Source organism: Ambystoma mexicanum, chromosome 1p (genome assembly GCF_040938575.1).
Source record: "Ambystoma mexicanum isolate Mex_15411 chromosome 1p, UKY_AmexF1_1, whole genome shotgun sequence".
NCBI classification, from domain to species: domain Eukaryota; kingdom Metazoa; phylum Chordata; class Amphibia; order Caudata; family Ambystomatidae; genus Ambystoma; species Ambystoma mexicanum.
In genome coordinates, this window is record NC_090921.1 from 1,303,662,399 (window position 1) to 1,303,683,012 (window position 20,614).

Here is a 20,614-nt window from a genome sequence, read left to right on the forward strand (position 1 = left end):
CTCCGAGGCTTTTAATCCTAGCCCCATGTTTCCTTTTTTCCGCAGCCCCTCACGCTGCGGTTGACTCTAGCGTACTCATCACGCCAGCCTGTTCTACCCATATTATGCGCGGCAATAGGTTCTCAAGGTAAGCTTGCTCTTACCCCTTTTTTACCCTTAGTTGCTCCACTACTCATATGGCTTAACACAGCCTCCATGTCCTTCCTACTTCCACAGGAACGGCCACTTCTAGGACCTCGAAGATCCTCCAGTGTACTGCTGACACTGCCACTCCCTGAGCCACTGCGCTCCGAAGTTCCGGTAAGCACCAGTCCTTCATGTATTGATACCTCTACCTGTGCTAGTTTTCAACGAATGTGCCCACTCCTATAAAACCCTGTCCGTTTATTTCAACAGACCTCACAATATACTTCCCGCCTTGGAATATCTCGTCCTGATGAAGGCCACACCATCAGAGCTCATCCAAGCTCACTTTCTGGCCGAAACACTGTCGTGTTGACTGTTATATTGTCTGCGTTGTCCTTGTTCAACCCCTCATTGTTTTGATGTATATGTGCTGACTATTACATGCTATCACCTCACTAAACTCACTGGTTTCCTTCCCAAGAACCACTCAGTGGATGTGTAAGCATTGAAAAGACGTTACAAATATTTGAAAATGTGTCACTCACAAACTGGCTACTATACCTTCAAAATGTGTAAATACTGTTGAATCTTGTGTTACTCTCAATCAAGTGTATCTAAAAACACGTAAACTGCAGTTTTATTAAAAATCTAACTGCAGTACTCAGAACTGTCCTGATATATTCTTGTCAGAAGTCATTCACAGTTACTTGAACACACTTACCAAGGTGTAACCTCCATAGGTGTGTATTCACCCTTCGTTAATCAGCCATTAGCTCAAATAATGCCATAACCCAAACAGTAACCTCTCTGCATTCTGTGTTAATTCCATCCGCCCAACACAAGGTCTCAGATACAATGTGAAGTACTGGTGTTCCAGTTGCTGCAAAATTGCCTTTCCTTAATGAGGATTCGCCACGGAGTGTCAGACCGGACCTCGGATACCTTGATGGCAAGACATTGCACCAACCTATAGGTGTATTTTTTCTGATTATATTTGGGCTAGGGAATAGTCCTACCAGAAAAACTGCCAGTCGCATCACAGGGGTGAAGCATTCAGACAAAATGGCGCCTTCAATAAGTAGCATGTGGCAAAAATCACTTGGCGGGGGGGTGGGTGGAAGGCAAAGCGCCGACTGTTGGTCCACTTGCCAGCAGTGGCCCAAGTGGCTCCTTATGGCCTTGGTAAAAGTAATGCGAGGGGGGTAGCTATTGGGTCCAATTGGTAGTACGGCAGGCTGTCAAGTGGTCACTGTGGGTAGTGGTGGGGGGGGAGGATGGTAGAACTCGGGCAGAAGACATAAGTGCCTATATTATTTTGTTTTTTAATTGTGTTTTAGCCTACACAAATAAGCTTTTCACAAAACAATGACAAGAAAGAAAAATCATTAGGTCTTACAATACAAAAGAAAAAAGGAAAGAAAGACATTTCCAAGTAATTGTTAACAGTTCATATAAAATGAAAACCAGTGAAAATCAGTTATTGGCATTTCATGTGCTGCAACCAAATAGTTAAAATTCAGCTAGTTTCCCTGAAAAAAACACCTAGAAAAGCATACAGAGCCAAAATGTATTTCCCCACATTAACATAACCCAAAACATTTCGGACAGTAGCACTGAACCCAAGCAACGTAACCTCGGCTACGCAAAAGCAACACAATGTGTTTGAGTGTTTCCACCGATTTAGACATGCAGAACCTACAGTCGGTGTTGGTTACTGTCTTGTCCCACTTAGAACTCTGTTCCAGAGTGGAAAAATTGGTTCAGACCCAAGCGCAAGTATACACCCCGAATCTTTTGGCAAGGAAACAAGGACACAGAGATTGGATTGCTTCCTTTCGATTTTGCATATTCCCTGTAGAGGGACAAATTCCCCAGTAAGTCCAAAGTTTCTGCCCAATCCGTTGCAAACAGTTTTCGCTTCGCCACCCCTGGATCTCCCTTCAGCTTCTCTGGTGAGGACTCTATTAGGCGCAAGGTCTTACACAGAGTGGACTTGTACTGACTCAGAGTAGAGGCCAATTGAAGGGAAGATAGCGCGCCCATGCATTGATATAAGGAATTCTTTGGTAGGTTTAGGATTTTGGCGTATTCTACAAACTTATCTCCATAAGGCTCTTGCCGCCAAAGTAGTAAGTCCTAGTTCGTGTCTGACAACAACATTGGGCACAGAATTATTCAGGCCCAAAGTTCTTTTCCAAAGCAGCCCCTGGAGTGCGTTAAGAGATGTCTGTGTCAAAGGAGACCATACCAAGACCATAGAGGACAGCAGGTTCCACGTTCTGAAGGTACCAACGAGTAACAACAAAGCTGTGAGTATATTTGCTTCATTTTATTTAGTAAGGTTGAGAATCCCCCTTTGAAGAGAGCCTTCCGGGCCCACAGAGACAGATTGTTTGAAAGATTAAATCCTAAGTGTCTCATGGATGTCACCCTTTCCAAAGGCTGGTCTCCCACCTTCAACATGATGCCTTTTGGCAGTTTTTTGGTGGAAAAGATGACAACCTTGGATTTTTGCCCATTTATTTTTAAGTTGTTTTGGACAGCATAGTGAAAGAATAGGATCACATTTTTAGGGAGACCAATCGGAGTCTTATCAAAACAGAACAACATCTGGAAAAGCGAGCCAGTTTAGAATTACAGTTCCCATTTTTACTGGATTTTTCGGTCCCGACTCCCACAGTGAAACAATGACTGAAACAGAGTTGAAGAGGGTGGGAGTCACCACGCAACCCTGCCTACATTGCGGGTACAGGGGCATTGACTGAAGGCCATGCTCCAGAAAAGAGCTACATGACAAAACACTGAAGTTCAGTACGTAATGGTTGCGGCCCAAATGAGCACTTTGAACCGGCCTTCAGAAACAAAAAAAATAGCTAACTCTCCCTCCCCCCCAAAAACAATATATCAAGTTCAGTAACTGGTTAGAGTCATTTTATAGTAGATGCAAGTACCACCACATATTAAAATACATAAACAATTAACTGACAATTGCAAGATCGGATTTGTCATGGGCATCAGCAGAATGAGAGATGTCCTGAACAGTGCCTGGCAGTGGCTGTATTTAGTGTTCTTTTAGAAATCTTTTATGGTCTCGATGCTTTCCACTACAACCATAACACCCCATTTAACAATGCTCTTTGCATTTTCTTTTCCAATCAACCTAACGATAACATCCCTTTTACGAACGTGTTTCACTCAGTTATACACACAAAATGTTTTTTGCCAGTTAAGAGTACCACTGAAAAGGGGTTTTTGGCTTTCGTTTGTGAATCAGACCCAAAGTACACTGCTTTTGCAAAGTTATATCCACATTTATTGGCAACCTTTTCGAATCCTGTTTTCAGGGTAGAGGTGTTCGCTTAACTTTGAATGAAAACTGCATTCTTTATAAATGAGCCCCAGGTGTTTTTCCAAAATTAGCTTCAGGCCCCTTAAAAAAATAGTCCAAAGCATTCCATGCAACGATGAAAAAAATGCTGTTTTCAAACTGTTCTAGGGAAGAAGCTCCTCGTGTCATGCGACCCCAGGAGGCAGCAGCCTTCTGGGTAGAAAGTGGATTGTTCAGATGCCCGCCCCTTCCCCCACGCATACAAAGGAAGGAGTGTGTAAGCAAAGGAAGGGAGAATGCTCGGTGCTGCGGGGGCGGGCGCCGCTCTATATATGCAGCTTTGCTCCTTCGCAATAAAGCACCAGTTATTCAGCACCTCGCCTCCTGCATTTCTGTGCTATCAGCTCCACACATTAAACCATACGATTTATTACAATTACAGGGCATAACAACAGTGTTGGAACATCAATCTACCCCTGCCTCCAATCCAATTCGGAGATAGTTACAAATTGTACAACAGCCCCCAAGATACTAACTGGCACGTGCGCTTTGGTGCCGTTAATGATTAGCTAGTTGGCAGCCAACTTCTCATCCACTGCCACAAATCAAACATTCGAGAGGGCAGGAACCCAGCAAAAAAGTGATACCAACGCCCAGACAGTTGAACATTCCAATCATGCCATGAAAGTGCCCGCCGTTACCTACCTGTACCTTAAAACTGTGCACTCCTCTCCTCACATGAACATCAATGGTGCACCTTAAGTTCTTAAACACATGATAGACGTCCTGAGGAATTGCAGTGTCACCTAAAAAAATGGCGCATCATGTAAACAGTTTGCCTTACCGTTTGGAACGGTAAGTTCCCATTCTTGTGGAGTCTGGGAATGGGAGCCCTGACGCACCGGCACCGTTGCTTCTGTGAAAGATCTGCCCTACTGGCAGGACAGGCCTGCCGGGAGTTCACAACCCCTATCGGCAGACTCGAAGTGAGCCAGTCCGGAAAAGGTGCCGGTAACGTTGGTACCGACACCTTTATTTCCAGACCAGCTCACTTATAATGAGGCCATATATCTTGTTTCATCAATATTGAAATGTGTTATACGTACTGATTGACACTACTGTAGACTACAAGAAAATCACTTAAAAGAAAAAAGGACTTCTGTGTCGCATGTTTTCTCATGAAAAATAGCACATTTCTATAACAAGGCAATGGGCCTCATTAGGACCCTGGCGGAGAGGGTATTACGCCAGCGTAGTGCATGGCGTACCTCTCCGCCATACTACGAGTTCCCGTAGCGCCATGGAGGTTTTCTCCGCCTGGTTTTACCAGCCGGAGAAAACCATGGCGCTACGGGACCTCGTTGTTAATTACGCCACCGTATTTTACGGTGGCGTAATTAACTCCTTCCCCACTCCCATTATACCCTATGGGGCGAAAATGGGAATGGGGAAGGGCAGAATGGGGATTGGGGATTTACCGCTCCGCCGAGGTCGGAATGGGGCGGTAAATCCGCCAACCCCCATGGCGCTATCGGCGGCTTTCCGCCATGCTTCGCGGTGCATTTAGCACCGCGAAGTCCGCCCGGGTCGTAATGAGGCCCAATCTCTTTTCTCTTACTGCTCAGTCTGAAACCTTGACAGTAGGGTTTCCCATGCTTGCCTGCAGCAAAAGTCGTCCCTCATTTAGAATATAAAACCTGTCGGGTTGCTTACAGCAAAGCACCCGCAGTGTGGACCTCGTATTCCCCGCACCGCACCATTCACAAAATAAAGGCGCGGACACCAAACAGGGTTTAGCACTTCTTTACTGAACCTCCTTCATAACTTCAATAATCCCCCCACCCCCTTCTGCCCGCCCCGCGCCCTCCCCAATTACGTGATCACTCGCACATGAGTGTCACAACATCACATCCTCCCCCTTTTTAATCAGTCAACTTTCAGTCCACTTTGATAATGAGTCTCTAAGGTTTATTCCTGGCTCTCTGAGGTCGACCATTATGACTCACCTAGACCCATCTCTAGGCTGGAACGACCCAGAGGGTCCCAGTCACTGCCAGACTCTTCTCCATCTCCTCTGGATGTGTCTCTTCACCTTCCATTCTCACCTTCAATGTCTCAGGAAACCTTCTGAAATGTGAGGAATTTCACGTCACTTGACAGTGTACATCCCCGGCCAATGCCAAGGATCCCTTGATTCTGGTGATGGTTAGCGGGGTACTGCTGAAAGCTGCAGTGTGCTTGTGGGTGCAAGGCTGTCTCACTATTACGGTGTCCCCTTCATGGAGGCTTGCTTTTTAAGCTGGTCTTTTGGCATCTGCGTGGCGCTTCATCCCTTCTTTGTCACAGGAATCTCGTTCTCTAAGGACCTGAGCTTCTGGATATATTTCCTCGGGCAGCGTGATGTGTCGTAGTCGTGTTCTGACGTTGCGCGCAAACAGGACTTCTGATGGAGCCTTGTCTGTGGTGCTTTGCAGTGTATTTCTGTAGCCTCTCAAAAGCTGGTAGAGTACCTTTTCCACCAGTTTACCTGCTCATGTGGGCTATTTGGACAGTTCTATTAATGTACTCATAAAACGTTCTACTGATCCATTAGCTTGGGGTTATTATTCTATGCTTGAAGCCTATACGCTTGGCAAAAGTCCTGAGGTCTTGCCCTGTAAAAGGGGGCCCTTTGTCAGACTTCCCCACCTGTGGAACCCCATATGCCGTGAACATCCTATCCAGGGCCGGGATGGTGCGATAGGCTGCTGTGGAGGTCACCTTGCCAGTCTGGAAATCTGGAGTATTCATCCATGGCTACAAGTATATAGTCGCCCCCCCCAGCAATGGGTCCAAAGAAATCGATGGCGACTACATCCAACGCTTTTTCAGGAAGCTCTGTAATTTGCAAAGGTTCAGGTCTGGTGTGTGGATTAAGGATGGTGCACGTCTTTGAGCAATGCTTCTACTTTTCCATCCAGGTGGGGGAACCAGATAATCTGGCACAGGAGCCGCTTTGTGGATACTATGCCCCTATGTGCTTCATGTGCCAGTTCTAATACCCAAAGTTTGTGGTATCACTATCTTGGTCCCTTTCAAGAGCAATCATTCTGCCCATGTTAGTTCCTCAATGACAAGCAGTAATCTCACAATTTCTCACTATACTTCCAGACAGGTGGTTAGCTTGTTTCCACTTTCTTGACCTCAAGCACGGCAGGATATTCTTAACAGCCTAGTCATTCTCCGACTCTTCAGCTATCTGTGAGATTTCAACCCCCTTTGGGGTGGCCGCTTGGACTACACAGTGAATGTATTGGTCTGCCATCGTGGAGCTAGTTTTGGCCTAGGGGATTGGATGCAGAGACAGAATATTTGCTGGATTCTTATCTTTACCATGCCTGTGTACGATGAGAAAAGCTGTAGTCCTGCAGTCTTCAACCCCATCTTGCAATTCGGGGAGGCATTTTGACCAGGCGATTCCAGAAAATAAACAGAAGAGCCTGGTCGTCTGTCACGATGGTAAATGGTTTTCCATATACAAATAAATTAAAATGTTCACAGGCCCACACCACGGCTAATCCTCCTTTCTCAGCCTGGAAATATGTCTGTTCCGTCTGGGAGAGGTTCCTGCTGTTCGGCGATTCTGGGTACACTTGAGCCAAGAAGGCCCCTAGACGCAAAAGGCTGGCATCGACTGTGATCTCAGTGTCTCTGGCAGTGTTCAACTATGCCATATTGTTAGCAGTTGAGGTGCGCAGCCGAAGGTTTCAAATGCTTCCCGACAGGCCTCCGACCACACTAATGGGACCGGTTTCTTCGTGAGCATACAAGGGGTTCACTCATTGAAGCAAAGTTTTGTATATATCAAGTGCAGTAACTGGCTGCCCCAGGAATGAGCGCAAATCATATACGTTGCTGTGCGGGTTGGTGTTGGTAAGTGGAGTCACTTTCTCTGGGTCCGGCGTTATTCCATGGGAGAACGCATATCCGAAGAATTGCAAAGTACTGTTGCAAAATTCACACTTGTCCTTACTGGGGGTGAGGTGGGGTGGCTTTTAGTGCCATGCATATCCTTGCTTAGGTATCATGCTGTTTCGGATCTTTTCCAAACACCAGTATACCGTCACTGTAATTCAGGCAGTTGGGGGATGCGTTTGATGACACAGATTTCGGCCTGAAAGATTTCTGCAGCTGTGGACACACTGAAACTAAGGCGCTTATACCGGAAAAGCCCTAGGTGAGTGATGAAGATGGTTATGTATCTGGATTCCTCACTCAGCTCTTGCTGGTGGTATCCTTTGTTCAGGTCCAGCTTGGATTGATATTTTATTTCTATCGTGCTCGTACACAAGTATTTCAGAGCGCGACAAGGCAAGGGAGGGGAACAGGGGAGAACAAAGCAGCGATCTTACTAGGCCCAGTGACATCGAGAACGCGCAAGTGCATGGGAGAGGGGGGAGGGGAAAAGTGCATGGAAGGGGGGGAAGAGGTGGAAAGTGCGAAGCAGAGGAGACACAGATAAATAACAATAAATAATAAAGGCAACAAACAGTGGTAATGCAGCCAGCAATTTGCAAGTGCTAGGTTTAAGGCATCAGACAGGGTAGGTCTGATAAGTGCAGGAAGAAAAAGGGGGGGCTGTATGGGTACAGATACAGACCCCAGTGCAAGGGGTGGCCCGGAGGCAGTGCGGGGAGGGTGGCACGATGAGCAGGTACCTGGGCCCAAAAGACAGAGGCTGGCCAGATGCACGGTGCCAAGAGAGAACAGATCAGCAGGGGAGAGGGGGAGCGAAGGCAGAAGAAAAGAGGAAGGTCTTGAGGTGCTTCCGGAACCAGAGATGGTTCTCCTCAAGTTTTAGGGTGGCAGGGAGGCTGTTACAGAGGGAGGCCCCAGCCAAAGACAGATCTACCCCCAGCTCCTTTCTTAGAAAAACGACTGACCCTGAGTGAGTTGGAGGTAGAGGAGCGAAGAGCTCGAGAGGGGAGGTATTATTTGCTGAGGGATAGCTGAAGGTATTTTGGACCCAGGCCCCAGAAAGCCTTGTGGACAATGCAGAGGGTTTTGAATTTAATCCTTGCATCCACTGGGAGCCAGTGGAGAGATTTCAGAGCTGGAGAGATACGATCCCAGGGCTTGAGGCCAAGGACAAGTCTCGCAGTCCTGTTCTGGATTTGTTGCAGAGGGCGGAGAGTAGAGGCAGGTAGATTTAGAAAGAGGCTGTTACAATAGTCCAAGCTAGAGAGAAGCCGAGCTTGAGATACCATAAGCTTCTTGGGGAAGGAGAGGAAAGGCAGAGTACCTCTGAGGAGGTGCAGTCGGAAATTTGACTTTTTAGAGACCTCAGAGATGTGGGCAGAGAAGGAAAGGGTGGAGTCAAAGATGACCCTGAGGTTCTTAACCTCGCAGGTGGGGTAGGAGGAGGGCCAAGGGAGGCCGGCCAGAGAGTGAGGGGAAAGGATGGTGAAGGTGTGCGAATGAGGAGGATCTCAGTCTTGCTGGCATTCAGACAAAGATCATTGGCAGCACACCAATCTTGAATGGCAGTTAGGCAATCAGAGATGAGAGAGGGAGAGGAGGTGGCAGAGGGCAGCTTGAAAATGAGTTGAGTGTCAGCGTAGCACTGGAAATTTGAGCAGAAAATGGCAATGCAGTGGGCGAGAGTTGCCAGGTATTGGTTGAAAAGCCAGGGCGAGAGGTTAACACCACAGGTAGAGAGGAAGATAGATGAAAGGAAGGACCCAAGTTGGACCTGGGAGGGTCGATCTGAAAGGAAAGAGGTCAGCCAGGCCAGAGCTTGATCAGTGATACCCAGGTTTTCACGGAGACGGTTGAGCAGGATGGTATGGTTGACCGTGTCGAAGGCAGAAGAGAGATCGAGGAGGATGAGGACAGATGGAATGTTAGAGTCAAGGTTGGTGAGCAGATCTTCACGGATGTTTAGGAGAGCAGTTTCCGTGCTTCTGGCAGCTCTGAAGCCAGACTGGTGGTCATGGAGACAGCCAACAGAATTGGAATGAAGGACTTTTCCAGGAGTTTGCCAAGAAAGGGAGTAATGGAAATTGGGCGATAGTTAGCTGGACAAGAAGGATCAGCTGTGGGTTTCTTGAGAAGAGGATGCACAAAGGAGTGCTTCAGAGGGGAGGGGAAGGATCCAGAGGCAAAAGGAGTGGTTGCAAAAATCAGCAAGGGCCAGAGCGAGGGTGTCAATGTGGTCCTTGATGGTTTTAGAGGAACAGGGATGAACCTGTTTTGAAGAGGCTTTCATAGATCTGACTTGTCTAGCAACCTCGTCAGGGGTGAAAAGAGGAAAGGACAAGAAGGATGGTGGGAGGGTGGCTAAAGGAGGGTCAGCAAGCACAGATGGAGAGGGAAGAGGAGGAGTGTGGGTGGAGAGGGTGGACAGGATATCCTGGGTTTTTGAAATGAAGTGAGAAGCAAGGGCATTGCAAAGAACCTGTGAGGCAACAGGAGGGGTAGAGACTGCAGCAGGGTTGGCCAGCTCCTTGCAGATTTTAAAGTGTTCGGCCGAGTTGTTGGATGCCGCAGAGACACGAGCTTGAATGTGGACTCTCTTCTTGGTGAGGACAGAGAGTCGGTATTGCCTTTGTAGCAGGCGACAGGCCAGTTTGTCAAAGGATGAACAGGAAGTCCTCCATTTCCTCTCAGCTGCCCAACACTTACGTTTAAGTGTAGCTAGGTCAGAGTCATACCAGGAATTGCACTTGGCTTTGGACTTCAAACGGATCCTCATGACAGGGGCAAGAGCATCAAGCATATCAGAAATTGAAGAGTAGAGCAGAGACAGGGCTGTATCAGGATGAGAGACAGCCAAAGGTGGAGGGGGGTGGGGGGGAGAGAAAGTGGCGGCAAAAGCCTCAACTGACACACGCTTCATGGGCCGGATGTCCGAGAAGGTAGGTGGCAGTGTTGGGGTAGGCTTGGCTTAGGGGGGGGTGGGGGGGGGGAAGAGAGGGAGAGATGAGATGAGAGGAGGGAGTGATCGATCCAGGAGAGAGGAGTGGTCAGAGGGATGGCGAGGGGGAGGTCAGAGGAGATCAAGACATCGAGTGTGTGCCCTGCAGAGTGAGTCGGGCCAGAGGGGAGGATGGACAGGGAGAGGGAGTCGCAGAGGTCACGGAAGAGTACAGAGGAGGAGCAAGGAGAATCTAAATGTATATTTAGGTCACCGAGGTGGATAAGTTGAGTGGTAGAGGCCAGGAGGGAAGAGGAGAGGTCTGCCCACTCAGAGAGAAATGAGGTGATTTGACCAGGAGGCCGGTAAGAGAATGGGTAGGCGAGAGAGAAAGCCTACAGACAAGGCATTCAAAAGAGAAGTAGGTCTGAGTGGGAATGATAGAGGCAGGAATCCACTCAGGAAAGATCAGGGCTACCCCCCCACCGGACCGGGAGGATCTGGGTGCTGAGAGGATCTTGTAGCCATCAGGGAGGAGAGTGTCAAAGCTCGTGACTGAGCTGGCCATGAACCATGTCTCAGTTAAACCAAGGACATCAAGGTCTAGTTCTTCAAGGAGTTGGCAGATGTCAGAGGAGTGTTTAAAGGCAGAACGAGAGTTGAGAATGGCAATATGAAGAATGTTGCCAGCCTTAAAGACCTTCCGGGGAGGGGTACAGATCAGAGGTACGCCCTGTGGAGGAGAAAGAGCCCTTGGAGAATATCTGTACTCCGTTTAGCAGATGGATCATGAATGTGATTCTTGGGGCTTAATGTTTCTCCCTCACGATTGCTTCACTGGTCCTGTGCATGTCAACGCAGATCCTGATGTCATCAGATACTTTCTTATGGACCAGGACTATGGGTGAGACCCAGGGAGTGGATCCTGTCGCTGGCACAATGTCCTGCTCAAGTTGCTTGTGTAACTCTTCCTCCACTCGCTGTTGGATGTTCACCGGTATTCCCCTGTAGTGTTGGGCTACTGGGCACACCTTCGGATCAATGTGTAACTAACTTAATTTGCCTATTCTTTAGTTTTCCAAGTACTTTGTACAGTTCGGGGAACAACTTTTCAGTGGCATCAGTGTATTTATGAGCCATGAGGCGATGCCGGATGTGGATCAGTCTCATGTCCAGAGCTGCCTTGAAGCTCAAGATACATCCACTTTCTGCTGCTGCCTCGAGCACGTGGATGGGTAGTGTCTTGGCTTAGCCCTTATATTTGCACTCAGCCATGAAAGATCCTTTGCAAGGCAGAGGTATCTTGGACCCATAGTGGTAGATGTTCACCTCCGCCACTTTGAGTCTGGGAGCATGAGGGATCTTGCCATCTACTTCTTCACTAATGAATTTAACGGTTGCCGCTGTGTCCACTAGAAAGTCCACTGATAGCCCATGCTCTTGAAGCAATAAAATAGGGTGGTGTTCTTTGGCTGTAGGGTTCCCCAGAGCATACAGGTATCCCTTTCTCTTCGTTCCTTCCGGTGCTGAATATTTGGAGCTGCCCCTTCTCCTTGGTTCTTCCGCTGAGGAGTAGCTAGAGCCACTGTCCAAGGCAGATTGTTCCACCAGATATCGAACATAGCGTTTGGGCCTGCTCTGGGGTCGCGAGCTGGAGGAGCGATGAGAATGCCATTCTGGTACTAGTTTGTCCCGATGATGGCCCTACTCTTGCTGTTCTTTCTGTCATCTGTGCGAGGGCTCGTATGGGGTCAACAACCCCATCTGGTGTGTGCTTGGCGTGTCTTTTGGTTGTTGCGTCCCAGAACTTTCACCTTTCCCTCTTGTGTGACTGTAGGACATACGGCATACCACCTTGAAATGGTCCTCTCCCCACATGCTGCCCATTGACAACCCAGGGCAGGGAACGTGCCTTCATGTGGAAATTCATATCCACATCTGTAACAGAAAGGGTTGCTGCTGTGTTGGTGCATCGAGAACGTGATCACCTTGTGAATGGCTTCCGACGGTTGGGCGGACACTTGGATGTTGATGTTGTTCATAGCTTCCACTTGTAGCTCAAGCGCTGTGTCAGACCTGGCCAGCAAGATCTTGTCCAGCAACCGAGGCTTCTGAATAAGACATTTGCAAAACACAGAAGATTCACATCCCGCAAGGAGTTGGGATCTCAGGGCTTTTTCATTGAAGTAATTGTTAAAGTCAGTGCTTCATAAGGACACGTAGACGCATGACAAATGTGTTTATAGACCCACCCTTGTTCTGCTTTGATGTGTGAACACGTGGAACTCGTAGTCCACGTTGGTGAGTGGGCTAAAATATTCTGGGAGTGCTGCTCTTAAACCAACATAGGAGTCTGTGGAATCCGCAGGGAGCTCATCAACAATGTCTCTCACGTTGGTCCCTATGGGCAGTGAGAAACCGTTTTATTTTTTATTTTTTATCATCGTCCAGCGAGCCTATGGTCCGAATATAGACGTCAGTCTCTGGGCAACCTAGTCCCATCTGGGCCCCAGATTGCTGGTCTCCATGATGTCAAAATGGTCAGGCAACTGCATGGTCAAGTTGTCCTGTAATCTTGATGGTAGGCTTCCCTGCGGTGAAGTGGGCACGGTATACAGTGTTAAGAACAAAAAATAAATAACGAATGACATTTTCAGTGAAAAATAAATGAATGTTTGGTAAAAGGTATGTATGTATGTGGGTGGGGTAAGGGATAAAGGGTGGGGGGGGGTTGAGGAGGGTAAAAAAAGCTGGGGAAACAGGGGGTTTGCCCCCCCCAAATCCAAATTAATAAAAAAGAGAAAATAAACTCGAAATGTTTCTTTATTTTTCCTTTCACTGAAAAAGTTTTCGTTATTTAGTAATTCGCTATAAAGACATGGAACCAGTGGGCACAGTAAGATTGTCTGCGTCTGACATGATGTACTGAGTGATTTTTCCACCGTCTGCACAGACACACTGCCCAAGACTTTCTGGGCGAACTCTGATGTGTAGGCAGACCTTGCCTAGTTGCTAACCTCCGGATCCAACTGAGGTGGTGCCCCAAGCAGCAGGAGGCAGTCTGGTTAATAGACCGTGGTCACCAATATTCCAACTGTACTACTATTATCTTTTGTGGCATAGGGTCCTCATTGTGCCAAGCAGCCCCCCAGCACCTCAGGAAGCATAACTAATGCTTGTGGATTGCCCCATGCAGCTTCATACCTCTGGCTGGTAAGCTCCGAAGCTCCACGTGTCTTTAAGCGCATCTCCAGCTCTCCAGCCCGCTGCAGCAATGTGATGCTCCGCAACATGTTTACACAGCAACTGCCTGGTGGATGGACAAGTAGGTCTTCTTTGTCACCAGTGTCGTGTTGCTTACAGCAAAGCAACCGAAGTGTGGACTTTATGTATGGCGCAGTGCAGGGAATACAAAGGCGCGGACACCAAGCGAGGTTTAGCACATCTTTACTGAACCTCCTTCTTAACTTCAATAACCATTTCCCTTTCCACCCACCATGCTCCCTGTGCCTTACGGCGCCCCAACACATGAAGTGATCACTCGTACGTGATCACCACAACATCACATAACCATGAACATCATTGCCCGTTTTAATCTACCGCCCACCTTCTTTTCTTCATGTACTACTTAATGTTGTGGCTGGGGGAGGAGATAGCGTACCTCTATGCTCTGCAGAAAGACCCGTCCACCTCTCTCATTCTGGTACTTGATGAGCTTCTCGGCCAGCTCCCTCTCACAAGTTGAGCGCTCCCGGAAGAAACGGGAGAAGTTCCCTAGGGCAACGTCATCCCGGTCAAAATAATAAGACTGAGGAGAAGAAAAAAGAAAAATAGAAAGCAAAGTTGTGTGTTACACAGCAGACATCAAATGTTACATGAAACATTATCAGAGGTTATTACTGAGGGTGTAGCAGTAAACCAAGGCGTAAAAGCATTGTGTACATTGCTTTACAGCTATGGAAAGTTTTCTTCACTTTAGGGCACAAAGCAGAACTAATGTTCCTGCCTTACTTTCGTCCTCCGTCTTCAAAGTGCACTTTGATTTACACCAATGCGTTACAGGAGTTGTAATGCTGCATTTACAAGTCATCAAACCTGCAAAACACATTTGCTTGCTAGGCCGGGCAGTAAAGCCATGGTGCCACATTAGTTGAGAACAGCACAAGTACAAGTTTGTGATCACCACCGGCCACACACCCGATCACATGTAGCCTAGAAGAGCCTAGTTAGTTTGACACCAACAACTACCAGGAGCTACTTTTGGCTCCCTAGGCCAACCGAGGCAGAACAAACACGCCTAGGTGAATTTAACTCTGCGTATTTGGGACAATCTATAATATCAACATTAGGACATATCTATACAACATTTAAAGCATATAGGCTCATAAATAACCAACATAAAATGCATAAATATAATTTTGTCCAAGTTAGAATTGCGGAACACTATGTACTAGCTCCTTGTCCTGCCATGGCAGCTTCTGATCACTGGTTAATGCTGGATTACTTGCAAGCTGCTATTAGCTCCCATTTATCCAATCTTAATTTCAATACCCGTCATAGTCCTGAAGTAGTTAGAAGTGTCAAATATAGAGCGGAGAGGGCCGAGATACTCAGGGAGACCAATAAGAAATGCAGAATACTCTAGGTGAGAAAGAACCCGTGTAGAAATGAGGAGTTTAGTTCAGCTTTCTAATTTAAAATAAGGATTACAATACTGTAAAAACAGGGAACGAAGGCTCGTCCAGCTGCGAAGGGTAAAAGGTAACAACTGATAGTTCCAGATCAAGGCTTTGTAACCTCGAGATCTCAAGTTTCCCATGGCCATGCATGAAAAGGCCATCCCGTCCTGCCCCCCAGCAGCCTCTTTATATCCTGGGATTGACGTATTTTCTTTCCCCATTTGAAATTTAAGAAAACTACAAGTGAGAGAATTCCAAGCCAAAAAAAAAACAGTACTGGGTGGTCTTACTAAACATGGCCACATGAAACCCGAGTGCTCTGGCAACTTTTGGCTGTCTGGTGGTCTTGAAAAATAGCTCATCATCCCAAACCAGCATAAAGGTTGCATGGGGTTTCAGTAACCCCAATTTCCTCAACCACCTTTTGTTCGAACCCTGTTGGTCGTACAATACTTTTCTTCGCTTGGTCCCCAATACTCCTACTCTTCCCATACCTCAACCCCACCAACCCCCCTACCAACATACACAAATATATTTATGCTGTTGGTACGTGTCGAAAAAAAAAAAAAAAGGTGTTTGAGGTTAACTGTGGTTGATGAAACCAAAGACCAAAGATTATTCCAGCATAGTCATCAAGGGGGTTCCTGGGAACCTAGTCCAAAACATCAGGAGAGCCACAGGTTGCAAAACCCAGTTATAGAAAATAATCTGAGAAACACAGCCTCCAGACACTGACCTTACTTCACCTATGGTAGACATGCTTGGCTCGCTCAGGTCACCTAGTTGGTGTCAGATGTGGGGGGGGACGATTGAGGAAGGGGTTTCTCTGGTCATCAAGTAAACACCACCCATTTCTAAACTAAACCAGTTTGCAACAGAAGCCAGTTCCGTGACCATTCACAGCTCCAAATCTTCAGGCAGCAATCTGACCCTCGAGTTTATAGCGATTCTGCGATCGCTTTGAAAAGCGCAAAATATGGTGCCGTCCACAAAATTGTAATTATTTGCAAAAGGGAATTCAAAGTGTAGTATTCCTTGAACTTTGCAGGGCACAGGTGGCATCCATTTCAAGTTTCATGTTGGAGCGCTCACACAGAATTGTTTTCCGTTGCCAGATAGGAAAGAGAGCTTGTTCATGCTGCAGAAGACGAGTGTGTTCACTAGCTGCCTTAATGAGCAAGATTACTCTGAAATAGTGCTACAACGGAGAAGTTATAGCATAGGGGCCCGATTCACAGAAGCGTTTTATAATAGTGCAATCCCATAGAAAAACTTTCTGTGAATCAGGCTCTATCTTTTAAAGACTGCATTTTAAAATGTCTTGTCACACAGCATTTGATGAACAAGACGCAAATCAAATCCAGAGTTTGATTAAAGATATTGAGTCTACTTCCCCAGTTACAGCGAATCCTGATTGCATTATCTTTCAATTGGAGGAATTAATTTGCAGAGAAATGTCTGCCCAAAGAATTCCCAGAGGATTTAGGGTCTACCTTTGTCCAACCTTATGAAAGTACAGCCTTGACTTTGTTAAACGGTGGGAGTACATTCTGAACAAATGTTCATTAGATCTCAACTGCCGACTATTGAGGAACTAGCAAAATCGGTGTCTCATTTAGGTAGAGATTTGAAACAACTGTCTGCCTTCAAAACTAGGGAAGAACTCCAGACCATCCTTACGGACATTAACACCTTGCTAGAATTCTATAAGAAGGACAGAGAACAGCATGACTCCTTGGATTATTCCCAAGATATTCTATACACTTGGCAGGAGTTTTATCAAATCAATAGACCACTGTGAGAGAATAGACACATACCAAAACACTTCGACAAATTGATATTGACGTGAGCAGCAACACCCCTGCTAGCAGCTAATAGATAAGAGACAGGTGAGACTGATCCTACGTGGTGCCAATCCACCTCTTTAGGTACATTAGAGATCACAGTGGCAATAAGCACGAGCCATAGACCAACAAATCTATGTCCAATAGACCACATCCTCTTTTTCAGAAAGAAGAAGAGGCATCAAGAAGCCTCAGGTCAAAGAACAAACAAGTGGCAAGTTAATCATGTATATTTCTAGTAAATATCTTTCTAAGAGCCAACTGGACCTTCTGAGCTTAGGCTTGTCCTTTACTTCGACACAGTGCATTGCCTTTTTTTTTGAAGAGAGGACTAATCTGTTCAGACTAATCGGAAAAAAGGGAAGTCTTCTTCGACTTGCAACCATGCAAGAGGAATTGTCAGTATCCTTTGACTATCTTGAGATGAAACCAAGAGTACTTTTGGCCAACACATTAACAACATGGCGATCAATCCGTTTGAAAGAAGATGCTCTCCGATTTGAAGGCTGTTCATTTTAACAAGATTCTGCACCATAATATCAGGAAGCAACAGAGTCAACTGAGGAATCTTGCGGACGATAGCTCACATACACTCAAACCAGCAGATAAGGGCGGGGCACTGGGGATAATGGACACCACATTCTATAGTACACAATGTATGGATTTACTTAACAATACCGACACATGTGTTACACTAGACCAAGATCCACTAGACCAAGATCCAACACAGATGATTGCATGTCTCATTAAGGATACATTAGAGAAGGCTTTCCATAATGAATGGATTACATCAAAAACTAGAATATTCTTGACCAAAGAGTTTCCAATAACACCAGTATTCTGCAGTCTTCTTAAATTCATAAAGACCCGAAGAACCCACCATCAAGACCCATCGTTGCTAGTACCGATAGCATATTTGACCCGCTAGCAATTTATCTAAAGTTCTTCTCCCGATTATTCAAAAATCCACCATGTATTTAAAAGACACTGGTAAAAATATGGAAGAAAAAAAAAAATCATCTTTCCCTTTTTTCAGATTGACAAATTTTCAACAAAGTTGGTGCATGTAAAATAACATTGCCAACAGGTATTTTCGCAGAATATCATGACACTTCATAGGTAACTTCAATTAACGGCATCATCTTTCTCACTTAAGTCGTTTATTGTCTTCCCACAGGCAATTGATAGATGAATGTATTAAGTTCTCAATGTTATTTTTGGTTTTGAAATATGGATGGCACAAGAAGATGTGTTCATTCTTTAAATAGATTATGAAGAAATAGTAAATCACTATTTTGTTTTACAGAATATAACATCAGGATACGTCATTATGGAAAGTTACAATTCTTTCTAGACCCTGAGGAAAACGGTGCCACTAAATTATACAGACGCGTTACGTCGAAACAGGTTGGTAATTTCAAATAAGTGATGCCAAAGTGTGGATATGATGTGAAGCAGGATCACACGCCAGGTAAGCTTGATAACATGTGTCATTCAAGCACATAAGTAGCAACCCCAGCACAGCCTTCTTTATCAGTTTCACTTCCCCAAATGCTGTGTATAGAATGTGGAGCTGCCTCTCAAACAATACATTCTACTTCGCATTCCGTGTTTTAGAGACGCTATCTAGGACACATCATAACACATCTCCTCTCCTTTCCACCATTGCAATCCTATTTTTGTTCCACACATGACTGCCTCTCACAGCCACTTCACAGCCTCAACCTGTATGGGTTCTGAACACAAAAAAATCTCCCCTTTTCTTGACTACACCTTTTCTAATCCTCACCCAATCTTCACACTGCACCCTCAACTCCTTTTTTCCTCTGGTCATTCTCTCTCATCACCCACTTCCCTATCTTTTTTGTTTTGTTTAGAAACTCGTCCACCACACAGTCTCTCTCGCTTTTCCGAGCCAATGGGGGAACCACTTGTATTAGCCTTCCGGCATCTCATAATTTCAAAAGGACTAACACTTGTGACTGCATGCAGTGACATATGAAATGCATACAATCTCTCCTGGACAGCCACCCTTTTATCTATGCCGCAAGCGCCTGCCATGCGAATGGCATCCATAAAGAATCTATTCGTCCTCTCCACCATGCCATTACTTTCCAGGTGGTTTGATGCTGACCTTCTATGCATTATTCCACACCTCTTTGCATATTCCGCAAAGTAGCCACCAGCAAATTGTGTCACATTATCAGTTTGAATGCTTTTGGGCACCCCCTCTCTCGCAAACACTTCCTGAATAAACTCTATGGTCTCTCCATTAGCCTCTCTTGCAACGTTATACTCTGTCCAACAGGACAACAAATGAATCAAACACAATAATACATGTTCCTCTATCTCCTCACAGGTCCTAAAATGTCCATAGCCAAATCATCTTACACCTTCCTAGGTACATCACTCCCCACCATGGGCTGCATTTAAGCCACCTCACCCTTTCCTACAGTACCAACCCAATCTGCCAACCTCCTCTCCACATCTCGATTGAAACCTGGCTACCAGTATTCACTTCTTTGAACCGACTTGGTCCGAGTCACCCCTACATGCTCTTCATGGGCCCGATCCACAATCTTCTTTCGAATGGCTAGAGGAACCACACGCCCCATCCATCTATAACAAGCCATTCACAACACACCACTCATCGCACACCTCCCAGAAAGTTCTTTCTCCTTGACCCAAACCACTCATTCATCCATGACGACTCTACATAAAGTCTGATGCGCATCAGAATCGCATCATCATTCACAGCCTTCAACCACTCCTCCTTGCTCAATATCTGGCTCACAAACCATCCACCACCTATCATGGCAGCCATTTCATTCCTATTTTGCAGTGGATACCTATCCACCACAACACATCTATTCAAGAGGTCGACACACAACTACTAATGGCAAAATCAATTGCACGCCACCTGGCACTTCAATCACACCCATGCTGCACAACTTTTCAAACTCCTTTACCCCATTCCTCAATACCAAATGGGGCGGAACATAATTTGGCAGCCAAAGGTACACTTGCTTTCTTCAAGATTATTTGAGGTCTCATTCCTTTGATCTTTACCACACACTTCTTGAATACTCCTCGTTTCACACAGCGAGGCATTTACATGCAGCACTTGCTCATGCATGTTCGGGTCAAGTCTTATCCGTAATCTTTTTTTGATCACACCACCACAGCAAGGTTGCCCCTCTCTTTGTCGCATATCTTTCCCTAAACAGATCTTCCTTTGAAATCAAATTGGGCATTGAAATATGCCAACAGCTCAATTTTGTCAAGATTATAACCACAGGATTCACATCCACATTAAGCAGATTTCGCACATCACCTCTGAGTAACTGCTCAAAAATATCCTTACACATAAGCAACATCAGTCATCATCGATACCTCCTTACCGTTTGTTTGTTTTATTACTTGTGTTGCGCACCAGACCCGGGGGTAACGGGCTTATTTTTATGACAACTTACAGCTTAGTTACAAACACATGGTAAGTAAAGATACATGAAATATATACGAAATATACATAGAGTATACACAAGACATTTGTGAACAAGTGAAGCTACTTTTAGCTAGATTTTTTCCTGAGTAGAAAGCCAGTTATTGGCTCTTCTAAGTTCGGTGATGTGGGCTCTCCTAGGAATGCCTAGTGCAGCTCTAAGCGAGTTATTCTGCAAGATTTTAATTATTTTGATAATTTCCTTTTTGGCCCCTATGTAGAGCAAGTTGCAATAGTCCA

At 46.0% G+C, this 20,614-nt stretch overlaps 1 protein-coding gene across 1 annotated transcript in view; it reads right to left on the reverse strand.

Annotated features, from left to right (window-relative positions):
• Positions 1 to 20,614, reverse strand: part of LOC138453328 (ferritin, lower subunit-like) — a 64,173-nt gene that overhangs the window by 38,630 nt on the left and 4,929 nt on the right. The window contains exon 2 of the mRNA XM_069606051.1: positions 14,011 to 14,157. Within this exon, the coding sequence (XP_069462152.1) occupies positions 14,011 to 14,157 (147 nt within the window). The remainder of the gene's footprint in view (positions 1 to 14,010; positions 14,158 to 20,614) is intronic.